The following is a 14,951-nucleotide window of genomic DNA, read 5'->3' on the forward strand; positions in this document are numbered from 1 at the left end:
TCTCTGTAATTTTGTTTTCTTAAAACCCAAACAAAACTTCCCTTGTGGCAACTTGTGTTCATTGCCTCTCATCCTTTAAGTGTACACCTCCAAGAAGAGTTATAGGCTTTTCTCTTCCTTAACAAACTACTTAGCTTTTGCTAATGATCAGCATACTGAACTAACACCATCATCACTACTAATAGGCTCAGTTACTTGAGAACTTGAGGTTGGAGCAATTCCTCCCTACTGCCTGCCACTGCAATTTTGTGGCCTGATTCCTCAAACTGGGGCCCAGCATGGAAGAATAAGTTCATAGCTAGAAGTTAGGTAAAGTAGTAAGCAAGACTGGATATCAGACTAGATCTGTGCAACTATACAGGACTAGTTGCCAAGATGGGTAAATACTGTAAATAAAAAGCTTTTGGTTTGGCTGTCTATACGATATGGAACAGGGGTTGGAAAATACTTGTATAATGTCTTTGGGAAAGAATAATTTGATTGGCTATTTGATCTTTTGGAAAATCAGTCCACAAGTCTAAAAAGTAAAGGATTAGTATCAGGCAGATAAATCTATGCACTGTAACAGGCACAGATGTAGGAGTTCAAAACCTGAATTGCTTTAGTGGTTATTCAAGAGCTTTTGCCATCCAGAAGAGTTTGGTGAGTCTGAAAGTACGATGAGCTGCATAGTTCACGCATACCTGCCAAGCTGCTGGTTATAAATAAGAACACACCTTTCAAAGTTTATAGACCAGGAATTGGTATAATAAATATAAAAAAATGAAAATAAAAGACTGATAGGTTTGGCAACAGGGCCATTATTTGAATATTATATCTGTTACTGGGATATAATGCTTTAGATGTGTGAAAACTCTTAATTCATTCTGGAAACACTATGGTGAAATAAAATATGATGTGATTAAAAAAGAAAATATTTTCCTGTGGCCTTAACTTAATATCACTTTAGAATTACTCATTTGTAAGTGTCTCTGTTACTTAATTTCTCTTTATGGTACCCCATTTTATCCTGGTGTTCTAGCAGTGTCTGACCAAATTAATTTAAATATTAGTTGGTAGAAGCTTCATAGAAAGCTTTTAGCAACTCTGCTCATGTGCTATCTAAGATCAGGCAACTTCTAGTGTTACAATTGAACTGAATCTTACAAGATCCATCCTCTACAATGTAAGAGGCAAGCCTCTTACAATGACACTGGGCCAACAAAAACAAACAAACAAAACCCAGCAAAAACAATGAAAAACCCAAATAGTAACAGATCAGGAGAATGCTTCTGGCAAAGACAGACAGTTAAAGAGAATGAAATAAAAGGTCTTTCTGAATGGTGATCAGCGAAAAATGAATATGTACAAAGAGAAAAATATTGAAAAATGCTAATGAGTCGCTAACATATCAGTTCATTCTGTAAGCTTTTATAGTTTGGGCAGCCTGTTACTGCTGAGTAGCTGATACTGATTTACTCAGACAAGGAATAAGGACAGGTCTGGTCTCCAACCCCCTTTAGCATTCCTTACACTACTATCCCTAATCCCTGAGAACCTCAGGTGTTGCCTATCAGCTCGTTCTCCTGCATAGCATAATTATGTTATGCTGAAGCTGAGTAGGATGCAGGGCTTCAGTTCTGTCTATGCATTCTGGATCCAGCCACTCATGATGAACATGAGCAACTGAGCCAGATAACCTAAACATCTTTAAGATCTCTATAAAGGTGCTGTGTGGCATTTGTGCTGCCACTGAAGTTGGCCTCAGCTTCTCCATAACATCACTAATAGGTCTGCATCTCATTTCTATGAACGATCCTACTTTGAAGCTGACGGCACAGGAAAAAGAACCCCAAATATTGCAATAATTTATTTTTCTCCTATTAGAATGCAGTGCTATCCTAAAATTTGTACTTGAGGTATGCTACTCTGTTTCTCAGTGCCTAAGGGTAGTGGAAACTGGCCATTTAATAATGAAGAATTGCAATGCATCTGGCTTTAAGAGGTACTGGGAGTGTTACAAAGCAAAGTACATTAAAAAATCGAAGATGAAAAACAGACTGGCTAATGATTTGGAATGACTTCTATACTGTCCAATTTTTCCACTTCTTGGTGCATCTGTCAATGTGGTACACCCTTCAGACCCACATGCATCCCTGTTGACCATTTCAAAGCCAACCAAATATACAGTGATTCAGAACGATGCAAGGGTCATGCTTTCTAATCAGAGGTATTCATAGGACTTATCTCATTGTTTTAATCTTGGATTAAAAAAGACAATACTTGAATTTTGACACCATGTCAGTAAGCTCCTAAGTAAAAAGTAAAGCCAATTAAAATGTCTCAATTTTGTTTAACTTCAAGTCCAAACAATGTAAGCTTTTCAAAATTCCCTCTTCAGCTGCCAAAGATCGCTTTCTGGGGGCTTGCATTGTTGCAATTGCATGTATGTAGGCACCAATGGGAACTATCTCCTTTGGCAATACCATCAAACACTGGTAGAAGAAACTTTATACAGATTTAGGACAGAATAAGGAAGAATTTAAAACATTATATTGCAGGATTACTTAAAGATAGATACAAAAATACTGACTACTCACCCAACCCCATATTGCTATTCGTTTCTCATCAATAAAACCCATTTCTATAAATTTCCTGTGGAAGAGAAAATAATGGAAACAAATGCATTATTAAAAAAAATTGCCAATACTACAACAAATTAGCAAAAAATAATTTTTCTTTCACTTTTTTCCACACATATGACCAATTTGAGCAAAACGACAATCAGCATAGCATGTCTTACTTCTACAAAGCATTAATTATTCAATTCATAGACATTTCAAAGGAAAAGGAAGAATTTGTCTTGAAAGAAAAAAAATGCTGAAATTAATAATTTCTTCATAATGATCTTTGTTCCAGTGGGACACTGCTGAACTGGCTTCTTGGCAAAAAAGTTGTTCTTTTTTTTATTCTTTTATTTAGAATCCACCTGGATATTTAGTTCAGGCTAGATTAAACACCATACATTATATTAATGCTGTTCACATGCACATATATACATGTATGTATGCGTGCATATGTACAGCATACAGACACATGCAGAGAAAAAAGTTCAAAAAGTCTACTCCTACTAATAAGCAAATTTCATTTCCCATAGGCCTACATTCCCACAGGCTATTATTGTTTCATTATTTTAATGCTAAAGGTGCTGAATTACCATTAACATTCAGACTTTATCCTGCAAGATGGTCAAGATACTCGTTTTACAACGAGCTGATACTCTGATCAGTCAAGAGGCACGTTATCAGCTTCTGAGATTAGGGATTCCCTGGAGCAATAAGCTTTCTTTTTCACATGCCTGAAAAGTGAAGAACGCATACTGCTACTGTAATAAAAATAATAAGGAGGAAAATATCTTCCCAATTCTCCAAGCTGGTAATAAGCTTGCAGTGAATGAAAGGTGTACCTTGCTTATGTACTCAGTAGTCAAACAGGTCAAAGAGAATCATAAATATTAGGTGTCCTACAAAAATACTGCATCAGAGTCTGAAGGCTGTATTTTCAGAGCTGTATTAGTAACAGCAAAGAAAAGGGGATATAAGAGTGTCTGTTAAACAAACCAGGTTTCAGATACACCCTAGGACATGTATCAGCAGCTGCTAGCCTTATTTTACTAGGACAAGCACAAGGGACTGACAACACCCAAAATGGAGGATATTATCTGGGTGGGACAAAGTTAGAAAAGCCAAAAATTATTCAGTTTTGTCACATTTTGCCTTTATCCCTGGAGTTCCTTCTACCCTCCAATAACTTCCCACTAGAGTATAGGATCCTCTTTAAAAATCATGTATCTTAAATCGTGCGTTACATCAGGAAGATGGAATGCAATATATTTAAATGAATAGAAATTTAGTCTAGGTGCTGACAGAAAACTGGGAAGTGTGAAGTCTGAGGTAATTTCTCCACTGCCTGTCTCAGCAGATTTTGCAACTGCAGAATCAGTTAAAGTTCCCTCTGTCTCTTATATCTTATGTCTGAATGAGGATGTAGAGTAACTAAGAAACATTTTCTCTTGTGATATTTTGAAGTATGGCATTGCCGCTAAAATTTCAAGGAAGAAAATAAAATAATAGATTAATAGAAAACCCTGACATGTTATACAGCTATTCTGTTTCATTTATCCCTGAAAAGGATAATGGTGCGTTTATATAATTGAGTACAGAATGAATTACCACAAAGCAGGAAGAGGAAGGAACAGGTACCCTCTTCACACACACTTGTACATACCAACATTCTCAAACAAGTAGAGAAAGCTGTGGAAACCTGGACTGCTACATTCAATTTCTAACTAAGCTTTCCAGAATCGTGTCTATCTACTGTTGCACCTGGAAATCTATCCCTGCTCTGATGGGCTGAATTCCAGAACAAAGGCTAGACTAAATTCCTAATTCATGCCTTGCACTCATCTCTGTGCAGTTCAAACTAACACTTCATTAAATGCCCATTTTAGCAGTGCTACTGCATCTGTAAGCTTAACAGGCAGCCTTTCTTTAGAAAACCTCAGCTTTCACTCCCTCCAAAACTTCTACTTGGAACACTTCAAGTGTTTCAGTGCAAAGGAGAAACTCTTGGGGAACAACTACCAGAGGACCTCAAACACTTTCTGTTGTTCATAACTACCCTAAAAAAAGTGTAGAAGGCAAGTTTATGACTAGCTGACCTCCACAAGGCTTACGTCAAGATTCAGTTTTGCTACAAACTTCACATTTGACCTTCAGCTAATCACTGTTGTACATCACTGTGGATCTTTGGCTAATTGCTGTGATCACTGAGGTAGGTTTCCCCTACAGGGAAAATTTCAGAATAATGGATAAAACATTGGCTTACCTCTCACCATAGGCACTTATATCTCCTCAAGCTTAGGACCAAAGCCTCTGATGATACTCTCATAAAATGGAAGTGGTGAGGTCCAAATGTGGACTATGAACTTAACATACCTAACATACCACACAAAACCTTACTGACATCAAGCACCTCAGTAATATTTCTACAAGTTGTCTTATTTCCTGGAGATAGCAGCTCTCCAGAAGAAAGGCTGAGAAGTATATTTAATATTTTTTTCACATTACTTCTTGTAGGTATGTAAATACAACAGTTATACAGGGAGATATTCTACTTACTTCACTGCTGAGATTTGATCCTCAACTTCATAGACTCCCAGTCTTCGATATACTGCATGCAAAATCTTGTCACCTTGATAAGCTGTGCCTCTGCCGTCCACAAGAGCAACAATAATTCCCTCTTTGCTTGCAAGATAGGTTATCCAACTAATACTAAATGTTTCCTTTACATTCTGGCTGCAAGGTCCTCCGTACCTGAGGAGGAAAATTCAAACATTTTTATCTCATATTTATAAATTTATAAGTGATTCCCGGATATAGATACTTCTCACATTTTATCCCCAAATATTTTGCTGTATAGCTGTGTTTCAGAGCTCAGTAGACAAACAGTTCAACTACAATTTTCATGTATTTGTGAGATTTCCCTAGCTAAAATGCATTTTAATCCTTTAAGTTTTATGCCTAAGGCAAATTATTAGTTTTAGCTCAGACTAAGGGGTGCTGCATCAGGTACCTGTCCTAAGGGGAATCATTGGAAAAATAGCCTACATGCTTTTATCCTTTTTCTTTCTCTGAGGAACTAATCCTTCCCATGCTAAGAATAACATTAAAAACCTCATTGATTTCCATTGGGTTAAATTTGTTTTCCAGAAATATATTAAAAAACCCACCACAACAAACAAAACAAAACTAAGTGATTGTGCTTTTGCTTCATAAAATGTTGTAAATGTCCTAGGTTTTGTTAAATTATAAGAAGTATGTTTTCTGACAAAACAACAACATTCAAAGAAAGGAAATGTTACATACACCTGTATAAGCAGAGGGTACTTCTTGGATCTATCAAACTGTGGGGGTAGAAGCATTTTGTACCACAAAGCTAGAAAAGACATATTGAAATTATATTGTTAATGGTTGAAATGATTCCTCTGAGCATAATCCAGAATTAGGTGTAATAGTACATAAAAATGAAACAGCAGAAACTACACAATGCGTGAACTGTGAACCACAGAACTGATGCAAGTAACTGTTTATATTGACCTGTTGAAGAAGAACACTGAAGAAATAAAGTGCCTACTTTTATTTTGATTTAGCTATGCATAAAATTATTATTTCACCTATCTCCAGGTTTTCAGTTTTCCAGGTGCCTAAAAAAATACAACTAGGAACATAACTGTTTGTTAACATCATGAGAAATGAGTTTTGGAAATTTTGCACTGATTCACTACCATGGAATATTTTTGCAGAGTCACTAGTGAAAACAACAGTATATGCAAGTCAATAGAATGTGTAATACATGAACAGCAGTTTACATTTCACATTTTATTACCGCCATACTATAATGTTTTAACATGATCTTTAAACACTTTACTAATAGTATTAAAGATTATTTTTTAATTGCTTTGTGAAGCAGAGATGTATTTTAACTACTATTTTACTGAGGTACTCTGAGGCATAGACAAACTGGTAGTTATCAAACAGGGCAGAACCAGGCCTCTTCTTCCCAATGTGACAGGCTAACAAGTTTGTTCTACAGAAAAACGATACTTACTATAACGAAATGAAGGCAAAATATTAAAATGATAGGAATAAAAGTATAATGAAAATTTGTAATTCTTACTTATACCATCCACTTCAAGTTTATTAATTTCTTCTTTTGGCAGCTTGATCTCTTGCAAAGCAGACTGCAATTCCCTATTGTCTTCCAATACTCTGAGTTCTAAGTAAAAGAAATGCCTGAATTATTGACTAATTTTTTTGTAATCCCTCTTCATTAATTGAGATTCCTTTATTTTGCGCTATTAGAACAGAAAGAAAATCTGTGGCATTTTACAAGCAGATGTTACGAAGAAACTCCTTTTTCCTGCAGAGCCTTCATCCCAGTTTTGTAATATGGTGGGAGCCAGAAATGCAAAATTCATTCCATCATGCAAAACAGAGTCCTGTATCTCCTCTCTTGCTTACCATAGTAACATCATTTTAACCTCTGAGACACTTTGGCAGTGTGGTTAAGCATATAAATGTTTGGGAATATCTTGTTTCTGGACTAACACAGGAAATTCATTTTCTTAAGGGGTTGTGGCAAACCCTTGCTTAACCACTGTACAACATATTTCTACACTACGATACCAGACTTATTGTAAGTGTCCTTAGTAATATACTACTGCACACTTAGTGAACCTCATTTTTTAAATCTAAAAAGTATTTAAAATTTTTGTTTTACTTGCTTTAGACCAAATTTACAGTTATATAATTTAAAAACTGCTATTTAAAATTTAGTTAATTTCCAGCATAGGCTGCAGGAATCTACTGGGTGTTACTTGTTTACTCCTGCTTATTTATTTGTTTTCCCATGAGTAGTGATGAAGAATATTGTACATAATGGAAACCTGTGACTTTTAGCTTCACTTTCAAAATGAAAGAAGCTTTTAAGACTGCAGAAGACTTTTTTTTCCTTTTTTTTTTTTTTTTTTTTTTTTAATGGCAACTACTTCCTGTTTCTGGAAATGCTCAAAATATACAAGAAATACTGAGTATTTTTTTTACAGGACCGTGCTAATTTGCATGGCATTTCAGGACTGAGGGCTTTAAGTTGGAGAAGAATTTTTAGAGAAAAACAGGGGACAGAGAGAGAAAACTCACTGCAGAGTAATTAATATGTTCATGGTTAGCAAATTCCTGCTTGGCCTGGTTCCAAACAGTCTTCACTAACAGGCTACTTAAAGAATGAGGACTCTCAATGTTTCTTGCTGGAGTTCTCATTTTGTATCAAGAATAAAACCTTGTCTGAAACAGTTATTTGAACTGATCATCTGAAAGAGCTTCTGCTCTTCCCTGACATCTCTACCGATGGCTGAAGAGCAAGTCACTGATGCAAATTCTAATTAGTACAGTACAATAACTCAAACTGCAAACTCGAAATAGCACACTGTTGCCATTTGTATAGAGTAGGTTTGCTTCATGAAAAACTGAGAAAGTCTTGTGTTCATCCAAATGTGAAAATGAATAGTCTGGAAATCACAATAAGGTTTTCTACAAAGTTCGACTAAATATTTGATAGACAAAGAGTAACCAATGTTCATTGCATCTATAGCATGTAAACAGGAAAAACATCAGAATTCTTTGAAAGTGCTGGACTCAGGAATGAAAAGAAAGGCATGAGTGTGTTCATTAATATTTGCATTCTACTAATTACAAATCTAGAAAGACACTAGGTATTTTCATAACAAAAAAGATGAGAGGCTTCTTGATCACAATCCTATATATTCTATTAGATGTTCTGCATAGTGAAGATCAATGAGAAAAAAAATAGCTCAGAAATAGGCAGGATCTTTGCAGTACCTCTATCACCACGGTTCTCAAAAAGAGTAGAAATAGGAATCCCAGGACCTGTCATAAGAATGATAAGAAGGTAGTTTGAAGCTGGAATTTTGTGGTGGTGCATATAACATTAACATTGGTAACTGACAGGTGTTACAAGAGCTCAAAGTTGATACACAAATCTGAATCTTTTCTGCTGTATAATCCACTAGTCCCTGCTGCACAAAATACACAATGTATGTGCTTAGACTTGTACACATACAGGCATTGCTCAGCATCATAAGCAAAATAACTTTAAATCTCCTAACTCTTTGTCCCTAGAGGTGAAGTGACATCTGGCTAATACCCGAGATGTGATTACATAAGGTGAAAGCAGAATTAACAACGTGAAACATTCTTCTGAGAACATGTCACATCATATTTATGAAGGTGAGTGGCTTTCATATGGTGATGACCTTACTGACTATTTTGTGCAAGAATGATTGAAAGGTGTTATTATTTGCTTCTCTGCTCAACGGAACTTCTAAAGAACTCTTTAGCTGATCAGTTAGCGCAGAATCAGAAGAGTAAACTTTATATGAAATATGCAAAAGGAAAATCTTGGATATTTTTTTCTTTTTTAGATTGTGACTTCACTGCTCCTTGATTACACCAGTGGATGAAACCTCAGATCACCAAAATCACCTAAGTTATTTCAACAGAGCTAAGACTTGATTTAATGCTTCTGTGTTACAAGTGGTTTCAGTGCTAATCCATCTTGATGAACTGAAGTTTTCTTAGTTTCATTATTAAAAGTGTTCTCAGGTAGTAAGTATCCAACACTGTGGCTAGCACAGGTTTTTATAATTTCAATTGGGACACATTTGGGATAATCAATACTACCTATGCCTTTGATAAATTTGAAAGAACAACTGATTATATGTCTACCCCCATGCTATACATACCATAACAGATCAAGGCATAATATTTAGAACGTTCACTGAACCTTGCTGTATAATACTGGCATCTCTCTTTCCTTAAATTGCAAGTAATGCATTGTTTTCTGATAGGTTTACTTCCAATAGTGATTCTAGGACAGAAATAAAGTAAAGCAGTATTATTTTGCTACAACTAACTTCACATGTGTCTGCCTCACATTCTAGAACACAGGCACTGTACTTTCAGAATGGTTCCATTTAAAAATAAGTATTTCCCCTCTTTATCTTACCCCCTCCCCACCCGACTACATTTAAAAGTTAGATGCTATTTCTCCTCAATTCTCAGGTATAATCTGGGGTCAAGATTTAGTTAAAATAGCTTGTGAAACTACATTTTAAACATCTTGAAACTAAATGATTTTATTGACAAATCTAGATCTATCTTTTATCAACCTAGTATCATTAAGATAATGTTGATAACACTTACTTGTAAATATTCCTTCTTCCTGGATAGCCTTCAAATTCATTGCTTGAATAGAAACTGTAAATTCATGTATATGTTAATAAATAATCCATAAAGTGATGACCTATGAACGAGCATCAAGATGAAAAGCCGTCTTGGAAGTTAACTTAGACTTTTTGAGATTTCTGCATGTGATGGAAGAGTAAGTTAAGCTTGTATACCTTTCATCTTAATAAATCTTTGCTCAAACTCTGATTAGATGAGAAATAAATAATAAAAATAGGACTTCTATCTTGATTTTATGAGCTAATCACTTCAGTTACATAAGCTGCATCTATTTTTAAGTAACCTGAATGAAGACCATAAAAACAGAGATGATTGAAGTAGTTGCAAATTGTATGAGGGCTAATCACATGCTTAAATTTAAGTATTTCTAGATAAATCTAAGATGGCTGATTGAAAATAAATAGAAAATTGAGGACAATTTGAAAAGGATGTCTCATAAGGAAGCCAAGTTTGCAAACCTGTGCAGTGCCTTTAAATACAAATTTATTGTGGATGCATTCAGATAAAAAACAAATTATAACTAGTTATAACTTGATGAGTTAACAGTGTTCCAAGGACAACACTCAAAACCTGTTCTCTTGGTCATGATACTTACATTGCATCATTTGTTACTCTGAAAATGTATATTGCCTCCCATTCTCCACTTGTAATTTGAATTGCATTCTCCTGTGAAGCAAGACATATGTTACCGAATATTGTAGAATTATTTTGGGAACTTACAGTACATCAATGTAGAACACTTTGTTTAACTTACCACAGAGCCATTGATGTAATGAATATGCTTATAACCATTTTTGTCACTAAAAATTTTGTAGTATGAACTGCTGTCCGATGTAAAATATGGTGCAGAAACAAAGAACTGAAACAATGAAGAAAAATGGTAGGTGAGATGTAAGTGTGTCCAAGCTGTTTAGTAGATTATAGTGGACATACTAGAAGTAACAAGACTATTGAATCTGTTCATGTGGGACAAAGCACTTTGCACTAGTGTTCACCTGTGATACTCAGTCTCCCAGTCAGTACACATTACCATTTCTAATCTGTCATGTTAGATTTCTTAAGCTGATAATAGAGATACCTCAAGTATCCCACAAATGCAAACTGCTACTTGTAAGTGGAATAATTTGTTTGTATATTCTGAATGACCTTTAGCTATTCAGAAATAGGTAGAGTCGACTTCTAAAAAATAAGATTCTGAATTAAGCTAATGTTCATGAATGGTGCTAGACTCATACAATTTCCTTCAAGGTTTGTTTTTACTGTGAATTCCCAGAGATTGCTGTTATATCTCCTCCATGATAAAGGTTACTGGGTAGAGAAAACTTCTTTTGCTCAGGAGTAACCGCAGAAAAGTATCAACTACTCTTGTAACTGGGGTGTTTTACCTTGAAGGTTCCTTTCTAGCTGAAGCTGTGCAACACTTGGCACTAAAACTGTGTTCTGAATGGACAGGTTTTATTCTTAAAATGCTATGGTATGGCCAAATCTTATCTCTTGCCCTAGTGACATCAAAGGAATTTTACATCTGTTCTTTGCCTCCAGGATGTTTTTAAGAATTACATCACAGTATGATTCCCCTCCCTGCAGTATAATGCCTAATAAGTCAGTCTAAGATTTGCAAAAGGAGACAGAAAAAGGGTTTTTAAACTCAGAAAGCAGGTAGTCAGACACTATGCCTAACACAGAATTAAAAGTCTCAATCCTACAGTGCAACAGGTTTAAGTAGCAGTGTTGTATGACTCAGAATGGTGTTTCATGTTCCAAAATGTTGCTGTGAAGATGCAGAAAGCTGTAGCTTTTCATTAAATCAAAATAGAGTACAGTAAGGAAACCTACTCCGCCTGCCCATCCTGTTTGACTCTCTTCTATGTGCTGTTGATTCTGAAAAACAAAATCAAATGTACACTCTTTTAAGAAGTTCAAGAATTAGTTTACAGAGGTTCAAAGTCTTCAAATAAAAAATGTGTGGCTGTCTGTAAGAGAATTTTACAATACTTCAGGGTTCTGAGGAAAATCATGCTGTACTAATACCATTCAGTTAGTTAAAATTTTATTATTTAGCAGCTGTTACCAAAGCTAAATAAAATCTAAAGTAATTGTTTTAACCTTATGCAACGTATTCACTGGAAGCAAGATCCAATAACTACGTAGTCTCATGAATTTTTCAGTTAAAAAAAAAAAAAAGTAAAAAAAATTGAGGAATAATAATATTAAAAATCTGTGTTAGATTCTTAGCTGGTTCATTTGACACATTTCCTTTCATTTCAAAGCTGTGATGTTGCTTTATTACAATGGATAATGTGACAAGTAGGTATATCTTATAAATGTAAATCTTAAAAATACAAGCCAAATACTTTAACTAAGTAAAGTTCATATTAGTAGAAACCAAGGGGTCTGATATTCAACACTTACATATCACACATAACACATTTAGAAAGGATTAAGGATTGGCAAAGATAATGTAGGCACTGAAAATCACCCAGATTGTTATAACCTAAGACTATAAATTTAGCAGGTCTTAAGTCCTGGTAACATTCTTAAAGCTGATTTTAAAAAAGACTTATACTGAACAATTAATCAATACCTCCTGCAGCTGAAGGCGCTTTAACTTTTTTTTTTTTTTTTTAAATGTTTTACTTATAAAGCTTCTAGTGTATTTTCACTATGTTTCTAAGAGTTTTTCATTGAAGAGCATAATATCTTGCTTGTTGGATGGAGTAAGGGATTTAATTTTTAACAATTCTGCATTTAGTCAATATATTTCATTTTTTTTAATCTTGCAAGCTTTTCTTTACATGCTGTTCATTTAATAGACTATTTCTTTACAGTCTGAAATAAATGCAACAAATGTTCTTTCTTAAGAAGATGGTTTGTATTTGTACCCTCAATATAATCTCATTAACATTCAGAATCATGCTTTCTCCCTTTCAACTTAGTCCCTTAGAAGTGACTTGCCTGAGTGAAAGTTGCAGGTATTTGCCTATTAGAAGACTGTTTAGCACTGTGTGAGGGCTCTATCAAGCTATTAAATCAGAAGATGGATTTTATATCTTTTAAGATAAGAAAAATGGGATGTATAACTTTATATCTTCATCAAAAGTTTATTTTCCTTTCTTTAAATTAAGGCTCAGATCTTGATGATAAAGTACATTTAGGATATATTTAACTTCTCTCTTACGCGGAGTCCCATTGACTTATATGGGATTTTTCTGTGTATTAAAGTACTTACAGAACTTAATTAGAGAACTAGCATCATTATAGGAAATCCCAATTTCACAAATACATGCCCAGCTTTCACTCACGTCAATAGTTCCACTGAAGTCATATTGGTTTCTATGGTCTTTTTACATGAGCAAGACTTGAATACATGAACATTTTGGATGAATTAACACTTTAGGAACATCTTGTAGATTATATTTTGTTATTATTTTCAAGTAGATAAATCCTAGCACATTTATTGTACATTAGAGTCTCAGTTTAATCTGAAATCAACAAGAGAATGATTTTTGCCAATGGAAACATACAGAGATATACTTTCTAACTGCAAATAGAGCTAATGCAGCACTCCCATCTGTTCACACTCCTTCAATTGGCCATTTGTGCAAACTTTAATGTGATAAAAGCATTGTATCACTGTATAAATATAGAATTATAGAAACGTCAGTAGTGATTCCGTAAATAAGGTTTCATGGATGATTGCAATTAAGCAAGGATCATGAACAGAGTCCTGCAAGATGCTAATTGTTCTGGTCTGGTTCCAGCAAAGCAATTAAGCACATGCTTAATTTAAAACACACAAATAGACCTACAGAAATAAATAAAATTGATTACATGCTTAAAGTTAAGCTTGTGTTAAAGTACTTTGGTGGATTGTGGTAGAAACCTAGAACCCTTGATTTTTTTTTTTTTTTTTTTCATTAAAATATTTAGTCATTAAAATGCAGGTTACTTCGAGGTGAGATAGAGATTCAGTGTTAATGTACTTATAAAGTGGAACAATTACTTAAGAGACATATCAAATGCTGCAGTAAATATGTATTTTGTCCGAATAAATTCAAATATTTGTCTGTGGAAATGTACTTACATGATAAAGTTTTAAAAGAACAGAACCTTAAATTCCTTCTAATTTTGTGACACTTGTCATATCATAGAGGAATAAGAATTATTTTCAGCTTGTAAAAGCTGTATTAATAAACTCTGAATTTACAATTTATCAGCTACACAGAACACTTACAAATATTCTTGCCTTTTCTTTCCTATTAGTTCAAGGTTTCACCCTAATGCTAGTTTTTATACATGTTCTGTACCATAGACAAGACATGCAAACAGCATCAATACTAAAAGACAGTAGATGAGACTTCTGTACTGGAGTCACTGAAATTCAGGTATCCTTTCCTTCAAGATCTATATGAATTTATCAGTGTCTACAGCCTTAGAGCTTTACAGGGACTTTTAAAGAAAACATTTTTTTCAGAAAAGCTTCTGTACAGAAGACCTATAACTATCTACATATAGATATAGATAGCTAGGCCATCAAAGCTATCCTTCTGCTCAGCAGAGCACGGTTTCCCCTCTGAACTGCCTTAATGATAGAACGACATTTTAGAACAAAATGTAGAACTACTGTTGCAATTGGCCTGAAGTTTTCTTTTCAGATTTGAAAAGGGGATTGTGTTTCTGAAAACTTGCCTGCTTTCTCCAACTGTATGAGTCAATAAGACAGAAAATTTTTTCCCTCTTGAAAACCTGCATCTTTATCTAATTTAATCATAAAGGACATGATTCAGTCAGACTGAATGTATGTAATTTAAATGTAGTATAACAAGATTTTTTTTAAATTTTAAATAAGATTTTATTTAAAAATCAATAAAGATCCTATATGGTCCCAGGAAGCAGGAAGGAACTAAACAACAGTATTGAAAGCTGCTCAGTAACATTCTACTTAGTTTTGTTGCTTTGATTGCTATTTAGGCCTCCCTAAAAAATATTTAGGTGATTTTATTTCTTGTTGGTGCGATTAAATTTTTTCAGCCCTCTCCCAGCAATTAAAATATTGAAAAAGGTGTAACTAGTAGATACAAGATGAAT

General features: G+C 34.5%; 1 protein-coding gene across 2 annotated transcripts in view; it reads right to left on the reverse strand.

Moving 5' to 3' along the window:
- LOC102090999 (prolyl endopeptidase FAP) overlaps nt 1–14,951 on the reverse strand; it is a 35,680-nt gene that overhangs the window by 6,597 nt on the left and 14,132 nt on the right. For both annotated transcript variants that reach the window (XM_005498624.3, XM_065068680.1), the window contains 10 exons: nt 11,700–11,744; nt 10,618–10,722; nt 10,459–10,529; nt 9,822–9,875; nt 9,362–9,486; nt 8,439–8,486; nt 6,718–6,816; nt 5,907–5,976; nt 5,160–5,354; nt 2,580–2,634 (listed from right to left, as the gene is read on the reverse strand). In XM_005498624.3, coding sequence (XP_005498681.2) covers nt 2,580–2,634; nt 5,160–5,354; nt 5,907–5,976; nt 6,718–6,816; nt 8,439–8,486; nt 9,362–9,486; nt 9,822–9,875; nt 10,459–10,529; nt 10,618–10,722; nt 11,700–11,744 — 867 coding nt within the window. The remainder of the gene's footprint in view (nt 1–2,579; nt 2,635–5,159; nt 5,355–5,906; nt 5,977–6,717; nt 6,817–8,438; nt 8,487–9,361; nt 9,487–9,821; nt 9,876–10,458; nt 10,530–10,617; nt 10,723–11,699; nt 11,745–14,951) is intronic.

Source organism: Columba livia, chromosome 7, assembly GCF_036013475.1.
Source record: "Columba livia isolate bColLiv1 breed racing homer chromosome 7, bColLiv1.pat.W.v2, whole genome shotgun sequence".
NCBI classification, from domain to species: Eukaryota; Metazoa; Chordata; class Aves; order Columbiformes; family Columbidae; genus Columba; species Columba livia.